Source organism: Mycetomoellerius zeteki, unplaced genomic scaffold (genome assembly GCF_001594055.1).
Source record: "Mycetomoellerius zeteki isolate Tzet28-1 unplaced genomic scaffold, Tzet1.0 scaffold223, whole genome shotgun sequence".
Lineage (NCBI taxonomy): Eukaryota > Metazoa > Arthropoda > Insecta > Hymenoptera > Formicidae > Mycetomoellerius > Mycetomoellerius zeteki.
The window spans coordinates 125,536-143,702 of record NW_017257198.1 but is presented as its reverse complement, the minus strand read 5'-3'; the positions used below and the strand labels follow the sequence as shown (position 1 = coordinate 143,702).

At 40.1% G+C, this 18,167-nt stretch overlaps 1 protein-coding gene across 14 annotated transcripts in view; it reads left to right on the top strand.

Moving 5' to 3' along the window:
• The window catches only part of PMCA (plasma membrane calcium-transporting ATPase 3), a 100,253-nt gene that overhangs the window by 55,281 nt on the left and 26,805 nt on the right, over positions 1–18,167 (top strand). For 11 of the 14 annotated variants that reach the window (XM_018448638.1, XM_018448637.1, XM_018448639.1 and 8 more), the window contains 5 exons: positions 66–550; positions 784–1,829; positions 1,956–2,170; positions 2,390–2,541; positions 8,100–8,232. In XM_018448638.1, coding sequence (XP_018304140.1) covers positions 66–550; positions 784–1,829; positions 1,956–2,170; positions 2,390–2,541; positions 8,100–8,232 — 2,031 coding nt within the window. Of the gene's footprint in view, positions 1–65; positions 551–783; positions 1,830–1,955; positions 2,171–2,389; positions 2,542–8,099; positions 8,233–12,319; positions 12,389–16,461; positions 16,547–18,167 lie in introns of all 14 variants that reach the window. The other 3 variants (XR_001936633.1, XR_001936634.1, XM_018448636.1) reach the window with 2 other exon arrangements.

The window sequence follows — 18,167 nt, the reverse complement described above, 5'->3', positions numbered from 1 at the left end:
TCTTGATTTTACAGAAACCTCCGTTCTTTCTTCCTCTTTGAGATCGTCCGTTTCTCTCTGTGCAGAAAATGATGAAGGACAACAATCTGGTGCGTCACTTGGACGCCTGCGAGACGATGGGTAACGCCACCGCCATTTGCTCGGACAAGACCGGCACCCTGACCACGAACCGCATGACCGTGGTACAGTCGTATATATGCGAGAAGATGTGCAAGACAACGCCGAATTTCTCGGACATACCGAGCCACATCGGCGAGTTGATCATGCAGGCCATCTCCATCAATTCGGCGTACACGTCGCGGATAATGGAGTCGCAGGACCCTACTGAATTGCCGACACAGGTTGGCAACAAAACCGAATGTGCCTTACTTGGATTCATATTAGCCCTGGGCAAGAAATATCAAACTGTGCGGGACGACTATCCTGAGGAAACCTTTACGCGGGTGTATACGTTTAATAGCGTAAGAAAGAGTATGTCCACCGTTATCCCTAGAAAGGGTGGTGGATTCAGGCTCTTTACCAAGGGCGCTTCCGAGATCATCATGAAGAAGTACGTATATAATTTCATTTTAACATCTACATTGTGTTACGATTTAGAACAATTTAAGTCCTGCGATTTCAATCATTTTTCGGTAAAATTCAACAATTTTTTTTAAATAAAAACTATGTTTTTTAAAAAAGAAAAATTTGTTCGACCTTAGTGTCCTGAAATTGATTTCTTTTTTTTTTTTTTTTTTTTTGAGATTAAGGAGGAATTTAGAAATCTAATTGATTTTATTACAGATGTGCCTTTATATATGGTCGCGAGGGTCATCTGGAGACGTTTACCAGAGATATGCAAGAGCGTCTAGTAAAGAACGTAATCGAACCCATGGCATGCGACGGGCTGCGTACCATCTCCATCGCTTATCGCGATTTTGTTCCTGGCAAGGCGGAGATCAATCAAGTTCACATCGACAACGAGCCCAATTGGGACGACGAGGAGAATCTAGTGAACAACCTCACCTGCTTGTGCATCGTCGGTATCGAGGACCCGGTACGTCCCGAGGTACCAGACGCGATCAAAAAATGCCAAAAGGCCGGCATCACTGTGCGCATGGTTACGGGTGACAATATAAACACCGCGCGATCCATCGCGCTCAAGTGTGGTATCCTGAAGCCGAACGAAGACTTCCTCATTCTGGAGGGCAAGGAGTTCAATCGCAGGATCAGAGACAGCAATGGCGAGGTGCAGCAACATTTGCTAGACAAAGTGTGGCCAAAACTACGAGTATTGGCCAGATCGTCTCCCACGGACAAGTACACCTTGGTGAAAGGTATCATTGACAGCAAGGCGACCGACAGTCGCGAGGTTGTGGCAGTAACCGGCGACGGCACGAACGACGGTCCGGCTTTGAAGAAAGCCGATGTCGGTTTTGCCATGGGTATCGCCGGTACGGACGTCGCCAAGGAAGCGTCCGACATCATACTGACGGACGATAACTTCTCGTCGATCGTGAAGGCGGTTATGTGGGGCAGAAACGTTTACGATAGCATCGCCAAGTTTCTGCAGTTCCAACTGACCGTCAATGTGGTCGCCGTGATCGTCGCTTTCATCGGTGCTTGTGCCGTGCAGGACTCGCCGCTTAAGGCGGTGCAGATGTTGTGGGTAAACCTAATCATGGACACATTAGCGTCCCTCGCCTTGGCCACCGAATTGCCTACGCCCGATCTACTCCTCCGTAGACCGTACGGTCGCACAAAACCACTCATTTCCAGGACAATGATGAAAAATATTCTCGGTCAGGCCTTTTATCAGTTGGGTGTAATTTTCGCGCTTCTTTTCGCCGGTGAGTACTATTCCTTTCCCTCTTCCTGTGACTCCTCGATCTCGCCAATTCGCCTCGTCGAACTTCCATCGTTCGATGTTTTCATCGAGTAGAACGTTCTAAAGCTTTCGCGAATGGCTGCCGCAGGTGACCTGATGCTCGACATCGATACGGGCCGCGGAGTGGCGGCAGCAGGCGGCGGGCCCACGCAACACTTCACCGTCATCTTCAACACGTTCGTCATGATGACTCTCTTCAACGAATTCAACGCCAGGAAAATTCATGGTCAACGCAATGTCTTCCAGGGAATATTCACCAACCCCATCTTCTATTCGATTTGGGTCTGCACGTGTTTCGCGCAAGTAAGTTATCAATTATTCTTGTTCCTATCTATTGTTATGATCGCGATGTAAGGATGGCGGATTATTGGATCAGAATTTCATTGATAAATATCTCACAAATAGTAAATTTATTTGTTCATTGATACATTGCAAAACAACGATGAGTAGCTTATTTTTTAACAATGATTTAAATAACATTGTTTTTTTTAATGAACAATTGTCTGTTTATTTTGTTTATAGGTGTTTATCATACAATACGGTAAAATGGCATTCAGCACCAGAGCGCTCACGTTAGACCAGTGGTTGTGGTGCCTGTTCTTCGGAATCGGTACGCTAATATGGGGCCAAATAGTTACGACTATTCCTACACGCCGAATTCCCAAAATTCTTTCGTAAGTTAAAATTACGTACTCACAAACACATACACATATACCTACATACAAACACGATTTCTTTTGTTTGATCTTTGAGCACGAGGTTTATTGCAAAGAGAGAAATGAACAAAACCGCATACTCACTCGATGCTTTTCTTTTTGTAGAGAATGATTTATCTAAAGATGAGATTAATTTAAGATTTAGTTTAAGTTTGATAATATCGTGCAATTTCCAAAATCTATAATAAAAACTCCAACAATATATTAATCACGCGCGAATATTCATATTACAATTATAAAAATAGATTGATATGTATATATATATATATACATATACAGAGTGTCTCTAAATTTCCGTATACGTAGTACAAGACATGATACTTTATGCTAAAACAAACGACTTTTTCGTGTAGCAAAATTACGTCCAACAAGTAGTTTTTGCAGAAGAGCAGGTTGAAGTTATACAAGTAAAAATTATTTATCAAATGTAATTTTACTACAGGGAAAAGTTGTTCGTTTTAGCACAAAAAACAATTTTTTCGTTTAGCAAAATTGCGTCCGATAAGTAGTTTTTGCAGGAAAGCAGGTTGAAGTTAACAAATAAGCACAAAAATTATTTATCGAGCGCAATTTTGTTAAAGGAAAAAGTTGTTTGTTTTAGCATAAAGTGTCATGTCTTGTACTCCGTATGCGGGAATTTAGAGACATCCTGTATACATGTGTATATATATAGTATATATAATTGATGAGTAATTGAAATTTTTGCATCATGATGTTTTTATCGCTAAAAATCATTATAAATATCAAAAATATAAAAGAAGGTAAATGAACTGTCTTTTGTGATCACTGAGATTATCACTAACATGTCAGCATTGTGCTCAAATCCATAAAGCTTAGAGTAAATATAGATATCTATATGGACTATCTACGGAATTGCTATCTAATCTACCATTATACGTGAATTAGCATTCTAAGTTTTCGTCTCATTAGCGGTAGATGCCTTTGCATGCCGAATCTAGAACTCACTCGTGCTAATTAGTACAAACACATACATATATATTATATATATATACCGCAGGATTAGTAACAGTTTATGTCAACTCCAGAAGAATGTTACCTCCCATGTGCAAGCTCGCGTGATTGTTTCACTTTGGTTTGTAATGGAAATCTTTAATGAACCTGTAAAGTAATCTCAAAGTAACTGTTACATATAAAATTCAATTATATCCGTATTAACAAGTTGGACCTGTGTAATTACAAAATTATAAATTAACGAATTGGCAGTCTAATTGGATAATTATATATAGATACTGTAATAAAAAAGATAATCACAACTGTACCCGTATCAGACTAGAGATTGATATTAAGATTGAATTGAAATTTAATCAACCAAAACAAAGTTTATTGAGCTTGATATTGGTTTTTTTCTTCTGATTGGTTAAATTCAATTTTAATTTCTAATTTGATACGGGTATTAGGACTCTCACAGTCAGCATATAATTACGTTTATATTAAAATAAAGTCATCGTGATGGCGAAAATTTTAATAAAAGTGTAAGTTAATTTTAGAAATGATTCTACTTCAAAATTTACTTAGTGCTGTAATTGTCAGCAATCATATCGTTTCTCCGATCATAAATCATCAACAATTGTGAAATGTAAATGATCACGCATGCTGAGATGAACCCTATTCCGGGTATTCCCTCGCTCCTCTAACCTGTAAGTAATTTGGCCTTAATCGTTGCATGATTACAGCCGTCTTGGAAATCTACATACTTGTTTGTATAAGCGGTGTCGAGCGACTGGCGACAGCGAGCGTTATGCTGTCGCAAGCACTAATCGAAGTTCGATGCATAGCGCACGATCTTGAATATTCAACGAGACGGACTGGGAAAAAAAAAACGAGAGCTTGTTTAGCTTAATAACGCGATTATTCGATAATTAATTTAAACTGAGCATGAGGAACAATTTGAAACGATCGTGTGCGACGCTTATTAACACACGCTCTTTCACTCGATTCGTTGAATTTACGCGATCTCTCAGCGTTCTTTCTTTCTCTTTCTCCTCTTCTTTTATCCTTACATCGCCTTTTTACCTCGTCCTTTTCCTTATTCAACACGTTCTCTCTTTTTTTCCGTATATATACACGTACACAATCATGCCCGACTGGATATGACTCTGTAGTGACTCTAATTGTCTATACCTGTCAATACCAACGTAATCTCGGCGAGGATCAGTCTTCGACGCTGTAAGCAAGGAAAAAGTATTTTCATTGAGAAAGAAAAGATAAATCATTATGTTGACAGAAAAGGATTGCAGTATTGGAATTTTGAAAATTCATGACATAATTTTAAAGAATACATATAATTGAAAATGTAACATGAAAGAAAAAGTAAAGTTATGCACATATATTTACTATTCTAATTAAAATCAATTTTAATCTTCCATCTGTAATCTGGGTCTTTTAGACACGAGCGAAACTTCACTCTCAAATTTTTTCTTTATTTTTATTCAAATTTCAATTTCAAGATTTTAATATTTGAGTTAAAAAGAAATTATTTAATAATGTAATGGAGATGTTGAAAAATAATCTTGAATTTTCCACATTTTTCAAAATCTAGAACAGTAAAAAAATTTGAACAAAAAAGACTCGGATTGCAAAGGGAGAGATTAAAAATATGATTGCAGAGGATTAAAAGTGCTCTACTGAAAAGTTATTAATTTTGGAAAGTGTCACTTTTCTACCAATGCAGCGAAATATTGAGAATGAAAAGATATAAGAACTTTTTACTTGTTTGCTGCATTTGAATTTAAAATCTAAACTCGCCGATTATAACAGTTTCGATCATTCTACTCTTTCGCGTCGATACCTTTTTCTCTCTACCCGTGTCTTTCTTTCTTTTTTTTTTCTTCAAGCTGATAGCTCCTAATACGCAAGAGAAGCACGATTCGAATGCCGCCGCATGCGAGAAGCTCGCCCGTGTAACAAACGAGCGGGTTAATCTCGCGTTGAGTCGAGAATATACACGCTTTTTGCCGCTACTCTGTGTACGCGAGTCGAGGGCACTACTAAAATGCTACACGAGCGGAAGGGTCAACTAGCCAAAGGTTACAGGGAGTGTTCTCTCGCGAAGCTTTTACCGCCGAGTATGTAGTACGGTACATGTACCCGCTTGTATAACACAACGGTACCAGCCCGGCTATTCACGTTGTAGTGTGTGTGCGCGCGCGCGCACGCGTGTGTATGTGTGTGTGTGTGTGTGTATGCCGTTTCGTAGGTGAACAGAAACCCGATATACATATTTCCCTCCGATATATTGTATGATATTGTACATGCATCCATCGCGTCCTGGCATCGTCCAGGACGGCGAGAACCGATGACGTGCGCTCGCTATATATGGAGAACAGAAAAGAGCGATTCCCGTCGGGTTGGTCTCTGAGTTCACGTGTATTTCCGATTGATTTTTCAAGGTGGTGGAATATAATTCGGTGGTAAATAAATTCCTTCGTTTTAGATCATCCGTTGCCACCTTGCTTTATTTGATTTTTCTTTTTTTTCCCTGCACGTGTTGGACGTTAATTTAACCACGTGAATTTACGGATCGGCCCGACACATCATTCCGTCCATCGTCGAGTGCCGTTCTCCACGAGAGAGCCTGTGCGAGTGCCTATAAATAGCGACGACAGGCGACACGTAGTCGCATCGGCACTACGCGCCTTTTCGCGTCTGTGTGTCGCTCAACAGGTAAGAATCGCACCTGCTTTTTGCCAAAGCGACGACCTGACGCAAAATTGACGACGTGTCCTGAAAGACTAGAAATAATAACGGAAAAGACGAACCGACGACATAGAACGCGAGATAGAAAGACACAAGCCAACGAAACGGAAACACAATGCGTTAACACACTTGTTAGATTTATATAATGTCAAATTATACCCAATTGAAATTATTTTCAATCTATTTTGTTTATTTTTAATTATTTTTATAGATCGTCACTACTTCTACTCATTATGACGTTAATTTAACTAAAACAATGAAGTTAAACAATTTAACTCAAGAATATGTAGGCATCAATTATTTGACTCAGTTTATTATTTACTAAGTGCATACGTTAATATAGACATTGTTTACTTTGAAACTAACCATAGAAATTAATTAATTTACATTTTGATTCATATGGAAGTTAAAAATAACAAAGTGTTATTTAATTCGAGTGGGTTATCATTGCTTCTTTGATATGTAACTTTGCAAGGTATGTGGTGGCTTATCGAAGCAGAATGTTATCTGTATATCATCGTCGAAAAAAGCTTCGAATCGGGAAAACTAACGTATCACACATCGGATGCGAAGAAAAAAAAATGCATTCTCTCTGTCATCTCGCGCACATGTAATCTTATATCTTCTCCTGTCTCTCTTTCTCATTCTCTTCTTTTCATTCATTTCTCGTATTTCTTCATGCTTGCTATCGGTTGTAACATGGAAGACTGAATCGACAGCGATTGAGGAAAAGTTTCGCTTTTCTAATGCTTTACATTGACTAACTTCCTGCACCGTATCACAATAGAACACACATTTTGCTCACGACATATTTGCACCTGCACCCATTATGCATCTCCCTATTCACTAACGTAAGGAGTGTGCGCTAAACAGCCCATTTGATCGAAGATTGAAATAATTTCTTCTGGTGAGATTAATTAGATACACCTTTTGTATTCCTTTAAAGTTGAATGTCTTGATCATTCCTTCTAAACTCAAAAAATAGTTTCTAGAACTGAAAATGTATTGGAAAATTTACATATTATTAAGATTCAAGATTCGCTTCGACCGAATATAAAATTCTTTCTCTTTCTTGTATTATTCATTTATCGATCCACTTTTCACTTATTATCGTTGACGGGAAATACTATTTTGAATTAGCCAGAGAGTCAAAATTTATCCAAATAGAACAGAAGTCGTAATAATATTGTAAGGACATCGTTGTGACTTTATTTGTCACTTATAAATTCACTTGATACTTAATATAAGATAATGACGTCCTTACGGTACCTTTATGATGTTCTCTAGATATCTACTCTGTATTTGGAAGATAACTGAAGAACCGCGCCCGTCTCGAAATTTTTGTCAACAGAAAATCATTTCAGGGTGTCGTCATCAAATATGTCTGTTAGCAAACACTCCGCATTTCATCACATCTTTCCGTCACGCTAATGATAGGAGTCGACTCACTCATCAACCACATACTCACACGCACAAACATGCACCTGGCCACTATCGGTCGGTCTTATCACCGATAAATCTATTCTTTTACTTACACCATCGAGTCCCGCGTAGCATTAGCACATCGTAAATAGATTAGGGATTTCCTGAGGAGCGAGGGGAAAACGGTGTCGGGTGCAGCGCGCCCGAGAAGAGAGCGCCGGTTGTGAAACTTCCGTCTCGGCTGCCCAAAAAAAGACATAAAGAACAAAAGAAAGAAATTAACAATACAAAGTATACCATACCATTCTCTATTCCATTCAATTAACAGGAAGAATCCGAGTGATGAAGAAATGGTTTCATGTTTTTTTCAAAAACAGATGGGGCCGCGGCCAGCCGGATGATATCGGTGCGATCAATCTAGGAGACGAGAAATTCGACCCCGACTCGGATAAAAAGCCGCGCGCAGGACAAATTCTATGGATCCGTGGTCTAACACGGCTACAAACACAGGTAACTATCCCTATCTCTCTTTTCTCTCTCTCTTTATCTATCTATCTATCTTTCTCTATCACTCTGTCTCTCTCTCTTTTTCATTCTCTCATTATCTCATCATTCAACTCAAGATTCAATATTCTCTCGATTCCTGTTCTATTCACGAAAACATAAATGAGAAAACTCAACAAAAACCGCCCCCGAATCCAGCGGGTTCAGGTGGCGAGATCACACGAGTCACATACGGTCCTCTTAACGTTTTATTAAACTCAGGACTCTTTTCTTTTCTTTTCTTTACTTTGGATGCGATCCACTTAACTAGAAATGCTTCGAAGCGTTTGATTGACCAATCAGAAGAAAGAATATTACCAATTGACCAATCAAAGAATGCTTTCAAAGCATTAGTAGCATCAAGTGGACCGAAACCTTTGTTTCTTTCTTTTAACAACGCACTGAAAAAGAAATTTACTAAATCTTAATACGTATTTTTTTAAATAGTACCAAGTAAATTTTACTTATAGCAAATAAGTATTACTCAATTAAAAAAATGATAGCTACATAGTTCTTGTACCAAATAAATATATATCTACATTGGTAAATATTTACTTAGAACTATGCTAATATTTATTAAAATTTAGTATTTTTTTTCAGTGTGCGCGCGCGATTACTCGACGTTTGTATGCACGTCGAACGTCGAACGTATACGTGCGCGTATTTCTTCTTATTATCAATAAATACGTATACAAAATATAAATAAATCCACTTATACTACTTGTATACTACTACTCTACTTATTACCATCGACGGCGACGATAATAACGAGTTGTTTCAGTTTTAACCGTTACCTTGGTTTGCATTTTCATTTGAGTTCCACCATTACCACGTTAAAGAACCGCGGCCGCGTTTTTCCACACTTCGATCCGATGATACCGACGACCGTGTGCGATAAGAGTGCCTCAACAGACGATTGAACGCGTCCAAGTAGACGGATCGTTAACCGCCCACTCGACAGCCCGCTCGTGAGAGCGCGCGGGAAACGATCTTTGGCTGAAGGAGGAGAGCGAAGAGCCACGCACGATTTTTACAAACTACATTCTCGGATCGGTGTTGCTCTCCCACTCGCTCCTTCAGAGACGCAGTACATCTGACCGTGTGTCTCTTACCAATTAGGACAACACGTGCACATATTCATGTACATATATACATATTTATATCTATATATATTTCTAAACAAGTAAACTCAGTGTGTAAGTCTACGCCGATAAGAGAAGCTAGGTCTAATCTGTCATGTCATTATCTCAGGTAGGGGAAATCGATCGCGGGTTCCGATCGACCGGATCCGGTCGATCGGCCCCGCGATTAGGGTGACAGGACCGAACGTAGAGAAACGGCAGACAAGAGACGATAACGCGAGATAAAAAAAAAACGTTTTACTTGAACTCGTTACGACTCGACCAGCGTCACTGATCGCGCATGCACGACTCTTCGACGAGAACGACGCACTGATAGGGTTGACGCACAAACACAATACACACATAGAGACCTGCCGTAGTAAACGCACAAATTAGTGCTTGTTCTCCGCCCGTATATCTCCACCCCCTCGTGTACGCGAATATCAGCGATATGGGAGCAACGTGAGGACAGTTGGGACTAGACGCGTGATGTCTTGATCCGCGGAATTTGCATGGGAAATCAGCTGTGATCGAAGTAAATGCGTATAAGGGATGGCAAATCGTAGCCGGAACGCTTTGGTAATTCTCCTAGATTCGAAGATACACGAATGAGATTTTTCTTTCTTGCATTCACATTTCTTCCCTTAAGGTTATACAAGATTTGCCTTCGACATTATTTTCGTATCTTCAAATTGAACGAAAATTAACAGAGTGGACCAATCCTATACAGCACAGACTTCGGAGACCGGAAAAACGTCCAGAGGATGTCCTGTATCTTAAGGATATTCCCAGGATGTTCTTAGGATAAAGTGTGCTGCGTGGGACCAGTATAAGATTGGAGAGTAGAGATCGAGTGTAGGTTTTTTAAAACTGTGCAGTTTTAAAAATCTAGTCATCTCGTTTATTTCGATCTATTTTATTTGACATGCAAATCGAAACGTCTCCGCCTTGTCCCAGCTCTCCTGATCGCGGTTCTCACATCCCTCAGAGAAGATCGCGAGTGTCGTGACCAATGCGTAGGGAGAATAGAAACCACCAGCATATATCATCGATTTCTAATTGAGTCGAGTTTCTCCTGATACTACTTCCTGGCGTCGACGAGCTTTCGACCTGAGCACATATATATCTTACATATATTTGCGCGTACATATATATTACATATATATTATATATACGTTCTTATATCCCGTACAGCTTGCATCCACAGTAACTCTCCATAGACAGCCAGAACCAACTTAGCAGTGGTCCACGCAGTCCTCAGCCAATCTCTCTTTCTTTCTCTACTCTCTAACTCTCTTTCTCTCTATTTGTTTCTCTCCCGCTCCCGATATCTCTTACGCTCGGTTTCCCACTCTTTTCCCTTGATATATGCTCTATCTCACTCTTTAGTCCTCGTGAGATTACATGTCAGAATACGCTCTCGTTTCCTCGTCTCGGGAGGGCACGTCTCCGTAACCCCGAAAGTGTGTGCACCACTCTTCTCCGAGTCCAGTGATCGATGTCCATGTCTCGCCGATCGATGAACTCAGAACACTCCCACCCCGGGGGAGGTTCGCCCCTCCAGACTCTGTTGTCTTTGTAAAGTACATCTATATATACTCTCACCGTGAATCACTGTTTTTGAATATTCGAGTGACGTTAAGCAGGATGTTGAAATCGACCCACGTGTAAGCACCTCGTGGTAAACTTTCTTCGCTGAACTTTCTCTCGCAAGAGACGTCTTTACACATCGACTTCGCCATATGATTTTCCACACTCGCTATTAAAACGGGCGACTCTTACGTAACTATCGCGCGGGTAACTCGTGTAAAGTGGGTAGTCCCTCCCCATCTTCGTACATAACGTATCTAAATCCGTCGCTTACGGTTACTCATAATTAACCGGCAAAACGAAACTTTCGTTGTTGCGCCGTTCAAGAACGTAATACGTAAAAGATTCATTCCACTTCGCTATTGTCCTTAGTTGCCTTAACCGCCCGCTATTCCTATCGATTTTACGTTGAAGCGGAAGGCTCTACTCTGTCGTACAAGTTAAAGCGGACGGTGCTGAATGACGGTACGTTCGTTCGCGTCGCGTTAAGTATGTCTCCGTTAATATTAAGAATCGCAAGTCCCCAAGTTATAAAAACGTTTCACACGCATTTATGTATTCCGTCCAAATTACTTTTCGCAACGGTTTACGATCAACAAGGTGGCGACGTCAGTCGATGGTCGACAGTCTATTAGCTAGGCGTGTGCCAGAAGTAACGATTGCGGTCCGTTTCTCGTCGAAGAATCCCCGAAACACCCGATAACTTTATACGATGATTGCGCAGCGAATATTTTTTGCAGTAATGTTAAATATCTATCTAACTGTCAATCACTTTGACGGCTCGGGCTGTGGCGCGACAAAGAAAACGACTGTCGCTGGTCCGTTGCAGCTCCGTTACAGCCGGTCACGATGCGACTTAAAAATAAATAAATAAAATATTGTAAAACGGATGAGTTGCACACAACGTATGTAAGAAATTCTAGTCTATCTAGAAACTCGCGGCGAATACGTATATTTCCTTTCTCTCTCTCTGTCTGTCTCTCTACCAATTTTCTCTACTTTATATTATATATATTATATATAGCTACACTATACGTACTTTCTATTCTCTTTACATTCTCTTCCCCCTTTTTTCTCTGTAACTTCGTCTGTCTCGCACAGTCAACGGTCATTAAGTGTTCAATATCACGAGAAGCACACGTTAATATAGAACGGCTTTAATTTAAAAAAAAAAAAAAAAAATAAACTGAAAGGGAACAGAAAAAAAACAGAACGGAAAATCGAACAGACGATTTAAGAAAGACAGAAAAGAGATAGGACAAGAAAAAAGAAAAAAAATACAATTACCCTGGAATGTCACGTGAAGCTAATGATGTAAAACTGGATGTGTCACCTACTTTCAGACGAGCAATAGAACTCTGGTGCAGAATGTATCTGTGACAGGCAGATCCCCTTCTCAGGATTACTACATGGTTAGTCCGCAAGTCCACTATCATCCGCAAGTTTGCTCATTGTTTGACCGTGTTAAATAATAATCTGATTAACCGTTTCTCTCTATATTTATCTATACATATATATTTTCATCGTCTTTCTTTAGTTCCTCTAATATATTCTGACTTTTTTTTGCCAACACTTTTTTGATCGATATGTACCATGTACTATGATTTCCTACAAGCAGACCTTTTTCAGTTTGCCTTTTGTGTTCTCTATCTTTCTCTATCTCTATCTCTCTCTTCTACTACTACTTACTACTACTTATCTGTCTCTCTACACACGTCTCACAATGTCTGCATTTTGTTTAACAAGTAAGTGCTTGCGGACTGCGAGTTTCGATTAATATTTTTCGCCCGTGTGCTTATTATATATATACATATATATATTATTACATGCGACACCCGTCTTTGTGGTTGATTCTAAACTATCCTCCACAAATAAAAAAAGAAGATCAGAAAACCGGCAGCCAGTATACATATATCGGCGTCGAGCAATTTGCATCGCCATGATTATTGTCACTGCGGCAGCTAATTATATCGCTCCTGATGTATCTTTCTCTTTTTGTTCTTTTTTTTTTCTTTCTGTATCACCACCGCACCTGCCTCTCACTTTCTTTCTCTTTCTGTTTTTGTCTTGTGGATCCTATGTCGCGTAATACGATCGCACGTATACGATCCGATCGTATATCGCTTCTTCCGATGTCACCAACTCCTCTGTCCTCTGTATCTCTGTCAAGCGAGACGCTAATGGGGCGCATGTACGGTAAAACTCGCTTCCCGTTTACGCGTGACAACGAGAAAAAAAAAAGCAGCCGGCCACCGCCCACGTGGTTGGGAATCGTCACTGGCTGTTGTTGTTTGTTGCCGCGAGAGACACGTTGATGGCTCTGACGTTCGATGGATATACATTAACGATTACGACCGTTTTGGCTGCCGTCATACGCTTCTCTCGATTGTCTTCCTTTACCGAATTACTTCTTTCTTTCTTACGTGTCTTTTCTCTATCTTTTCGTTCTCTTCCTCTTTGCCTCTCCCAGTCTCCATTCTTCTTTCTACTCCTTCCCCCCATTTTTTTTTCCGCCTCACTTCCACTAAGATGTTGCATGTACGTGTTTGTGTGCGTTCATTTTTTTTTCATTCTTGTTTTGGCGCGTTCGGAGGCGCTCGTCAGCTGACTTGGAATCGAACTGCCAAGAGCGAGCCGCGCAGCTTTCGGAGTGACGTGATCAGAGATGTACGGCGCTATAACACTGCGGTGTGTGCTACCCGTTTCCTCGATACAACAGCGCTGTTCCCAGAAATGTTAGTTAAGGTTGACTGAGGTTTCGGTGATTCCCAGTCGGATGTCTATGTCCTAACTGCTGCAGGTTCCGCCTTCGCTTCTGGTTCCGTCTTCGGGAGGAGACGGAGGATCAGTTGAGCCCCGGTTAACGTTAACTAACGTTCCAAGGAACGGCCCAAAGCACACTGGAACACTGGACAAGTCTCCTTCTTTTTGTTTTGGATCTGTGTTCGCTTTCTTGTGTGAGCATCTTTTTCTTTTTTCTTTCATTTCCGGCGTACGACTCGCTCGGTCGGCCGGTCCTTCTCTACACACACGCCGTGTACATTCGCTTCCCCTTTTGTCTCTTTTATTTCTTTCATTTGTTTTTTTTTTTAATTACTGCAGTGTGAGCATTGCTGTGATGATTAACACGTGATGTACGATGTTATTACCGTACGTTGTATATCGATGTGCGCGCGTGTGACATGTACTTTTTTTTTAATTATTGTGCGTATCTTTAACGTGACACAGTGTGTATGTATATATATATCTGTATATTCAATATATATTGCATTGTGCGTTCTGTACCGATGCGAGGGACAAACACAACTCGCTCGGACACCGAAACGCGCGAAGCTCCGCCAAAAAAAAAAAGAAAAAGAATTTTTTTTCAACGGCGTTCGTACGGCGAGAGAGCGCGCGCTCGATCGTGCGTTTCTCGAATTCGGCTCATCGAGTCTCACACTACTTTTCCCCGTACATCCCTCTACAGACGGTACATCGAAATTTTCTCTCTACTCCCGCTACTCGAAACCGCGTCAACGATCGTCAGCACACGTGTATCTGCGCTATCAATTCCTCGAAATTTTAAATTCGATTCCGATTTTCTGCGATATTTGCTCGGACGACTGGAGCCGATAGCGAATGCGAGTCGGTGCTCCGTCTATTTTCGATGAGAGTGTCGCTCGATTCTGAGAAAAATTCGCTCAGAGGATCAAATACACTCCAGGCCAAAAGTTTAGAAACTTAAAAAAATTGATATTTTTGGGATTATTTACTCAAACATCCATAACAATGACTGCGTTCAGCGGAAAAAGTAGCTTTCCAATTGTAAGATTCTTTAATATAATTGGTTTTTAAACATTTAACTCTAGTAAGGAGTGAGGGGCAAAAATCAATCCTACTGAGAAATCTTACAACAGAATCTTACAAGCTGCTTTTTGTGTTTTTAAGAATAATTCTGTAGATCCAATAACTGTTATTGAATATGGAGAATTATTTAAAAAAACGCACTATTATGGATATTTGAGTAAGTAATCCTAAAAATGGCCGCGTTCAACAGAATGTTTATTTTGCAATTGTTGCAAGTTTTCTTCGCTGAGACAAAACTGTTCCTCTAGATCTAAAAGTATATTCCAATCAGCGGAAAGAAAACTTTCAACAGTATCAAAATAAATCTTGAACTCCACTTTGTAAAAAGTGTTTCCAAACTTTTAGCCCGGAGTGTATCTGGATCCCGAAGTCCCACGAATTTAACGTAGCTTGCATTCAGTTAATTTCGTAATATTTTAATATTGCTCGTTTGATGAGTCGTAAGAAGTATACAAGGACGACTGTTTGACCTTTACAGGACGGGAAAGCCACTATATATAGTGGCACTGAAACAGTGTCATATTTTGAGACAAAGATACTCTAAAAAATATTTCTGTGAATTTAACACCACTATTTATACAATTTTCACTTTTTATTGGTGTTAATGTTAATATTAACATCAACATGGTATGGATTGAACAACATGGGTTTTAAATTTACGCTATGATAGTATTGATATAAATACCAGGAGTTTTTAATCCACACCATGTTGATGTTAATATTAACACCAACATGGTGAGAATTATATGTATAGACACCACACGGTATTCAATCAACACCGATATTTTTTAGAGTGAATGAAAAATAATGAATTATAACTAATCTTAAAGAATCCCTCAAGGAAAAGCTCTATAAGATTTTAAAAATAAACTCCCACTTTTTGTAAAGGTTAACGGTGATCGAGATGTTAAAAAATAAGCTGCAGCAGTTTTCATATTTTTCGAACTTTCGTCATGAGAGACGCTCCGATAGAAGCGAATAGATATCCGAATAGAAGCGATCTTTTTTCACTTGATACGTGTAATATCCCGAATCTCGAATTGCTTGAACAATGCGACACTCAAATCGACTACGATGTATGCACTTTGACATGTTCCACGATTCCAGTCGTGCTCGGTTTTCCTCTTTCGATCTCTCATTCGAAACTCTTTTTCTCTCTGTCTCTCTTTCTTTCTTTTTCTTTCTCTTTCTCTCGCTCGAGAGGGAGAAATCGCCCTTTTTCTGCCTCTGTAGAAGAATTGCAGCGTGAAAAACGGTGATGAAAAGAGGAAGACACGCTAAGAAACGAGAGATTCGCGCGCCACATGGTAATCTATTCGTCGACACGTGTGCGACATGCACAAGAAGAAAAAGAAACAAGAAAACATCTACTCATGCACCTACTCTTTTTCTCTCTCACGTACATACATAATCTAAACACATACACATACATCACACACGCACAAAATATATTAGAAACGAAAATGGAGAAAACGCGATGGAGATGGTCATTAGCGAACGCCGATGCAATCCGCGGCAAAAAAAAAAACAGCTGCTAGTTGTGTGCGCTGAAAGAAAAAAAAAAGTAGTGTTTTAGCGAAGATGTGAAAACGAAAGCGAGTGCCGAGACTGATGGTTATAATTTGTGGTTTGTTAGCCAGCGGAACCCATTCGAGAGACTGAGGTATAACGGGGCGGCAGTTTTGCCCGCCGCCACACTTATCCTGTCGGAGTACAAACAAGTACGTAGCTCATGTAGATGATCGCCTGCCGTACATATAATACGTTGTTATAATCATCAAAAACCCGCCAGTACGCGTGTACGCATATTATATTTTACCTTACTACATATAATATCGTTATACACGACGGATCGTCGACGTGCGTAACACACGATGTGCGTGCACGATGGAAACGTCTCGCCGTCTTGATCTCTCCTTCCCTCTCTGTTCAGAAATTTTTCGCATTTGATTTCGGGCGCGAATCGCCCGCGCCGAATGCAAACTGGAACGAGCCTCGACGAGCACCATTCATTTTAAGTCGTAATCACACTAGAGATTGTGCAATTGTGATCGGCGATTGACAATTATTTTTCAATTAGTTAGAGTAAAGCAATCGACGATTGCTTTGCTCTAATTGATTAAAAGTGATTATCAATCACTAATCACAAAATCGCTAGTGTGATTAAGGCTTTACGCCCATTTCTATCAATGTAAATTAAATTTGATCTGAATTTAATTTACTCTTTATGTTTTTCTAATTTTGAAAACTAACAAGAAGATAAAAAGTAAAATTAAATCGACGTTAATCTTCCATCTGCAATGTGGATCTTTTTTGACACAAACGAATTTTACTATCAAATTTCTCCAAAATAAAGGAGATGAAATATCTGGTTCCTTCTTCTAAAATTATTAAGAAAATTATTTGATTATGTAGTAGAAAAGTTACCCTTTTATATATTTTTTGAAAGCTTAGAACGGTAAAAAAAAAACATAGGCTCGAAAGACCCAGATTGCAGATGGAGGTAATAAATATAGACTCTCTGGAGAATTAATCTATTCTCTAAAACTTTTAGAGTGAATCCCTCATTCCAAAAAACGAAACTCAGGCCGATATTCATAGTCGATTCTATATTTTGAACTGTCTTAAGATGTCATGAATCAAACAGCGAGTCGCATTTTAAGACATTACTTAAGACGGTCTTAAAATAAGAGAACGGACTGTGAATACTGGTTTTAAAAATTGAAAATTGAACCATTTTTTTTCAAGACTGGTTCAATTTTCATTCTTTAGAGTGAGAATCCACTCTAATAAATTTAGAGAGTGTATTAGTAGAAATGGACGTATATAATATTTTAATATTATATTTCGATATAATATTTCAATATTTCGGTGGCGTATCGAGGAACGCGTTCCCGGCATGCTGCGGTGGCGCTGGGAGATTCAGCTCTCCGAGATTCTTAGACGCTTTCGAGATTCCCACAGCGATTCCAGATCGCTCTGTGCGGATCGATCCTGGAAGCCGATCGATTCTAGTAACTAGACCGGAGACTCTTGTCTCCGATTGATGTAATGATGATTGATGATGATGACGACGACGACGAGGTTCGTCGTGGCGACGACATGGACGGCTCTCCCGTCCTCCCGAGAGGCGCGTCGTCGGCGGCGATGTCACGACGGCGACGATTCGAGATGCACGGATTACTATTACATTGAACGAAGTGTTACATCACACTAATGTGTTTTCTTTGTGTAGCCAGGGGGGTGTGGGTTGCGGTCGGTGGGCCCTCCCCCGTCCGTTGGGGACCGCGATATTACCCGGCAGATCCACCGGCCCGCCCGCGCTTTCTTTTTCTCAGTAGC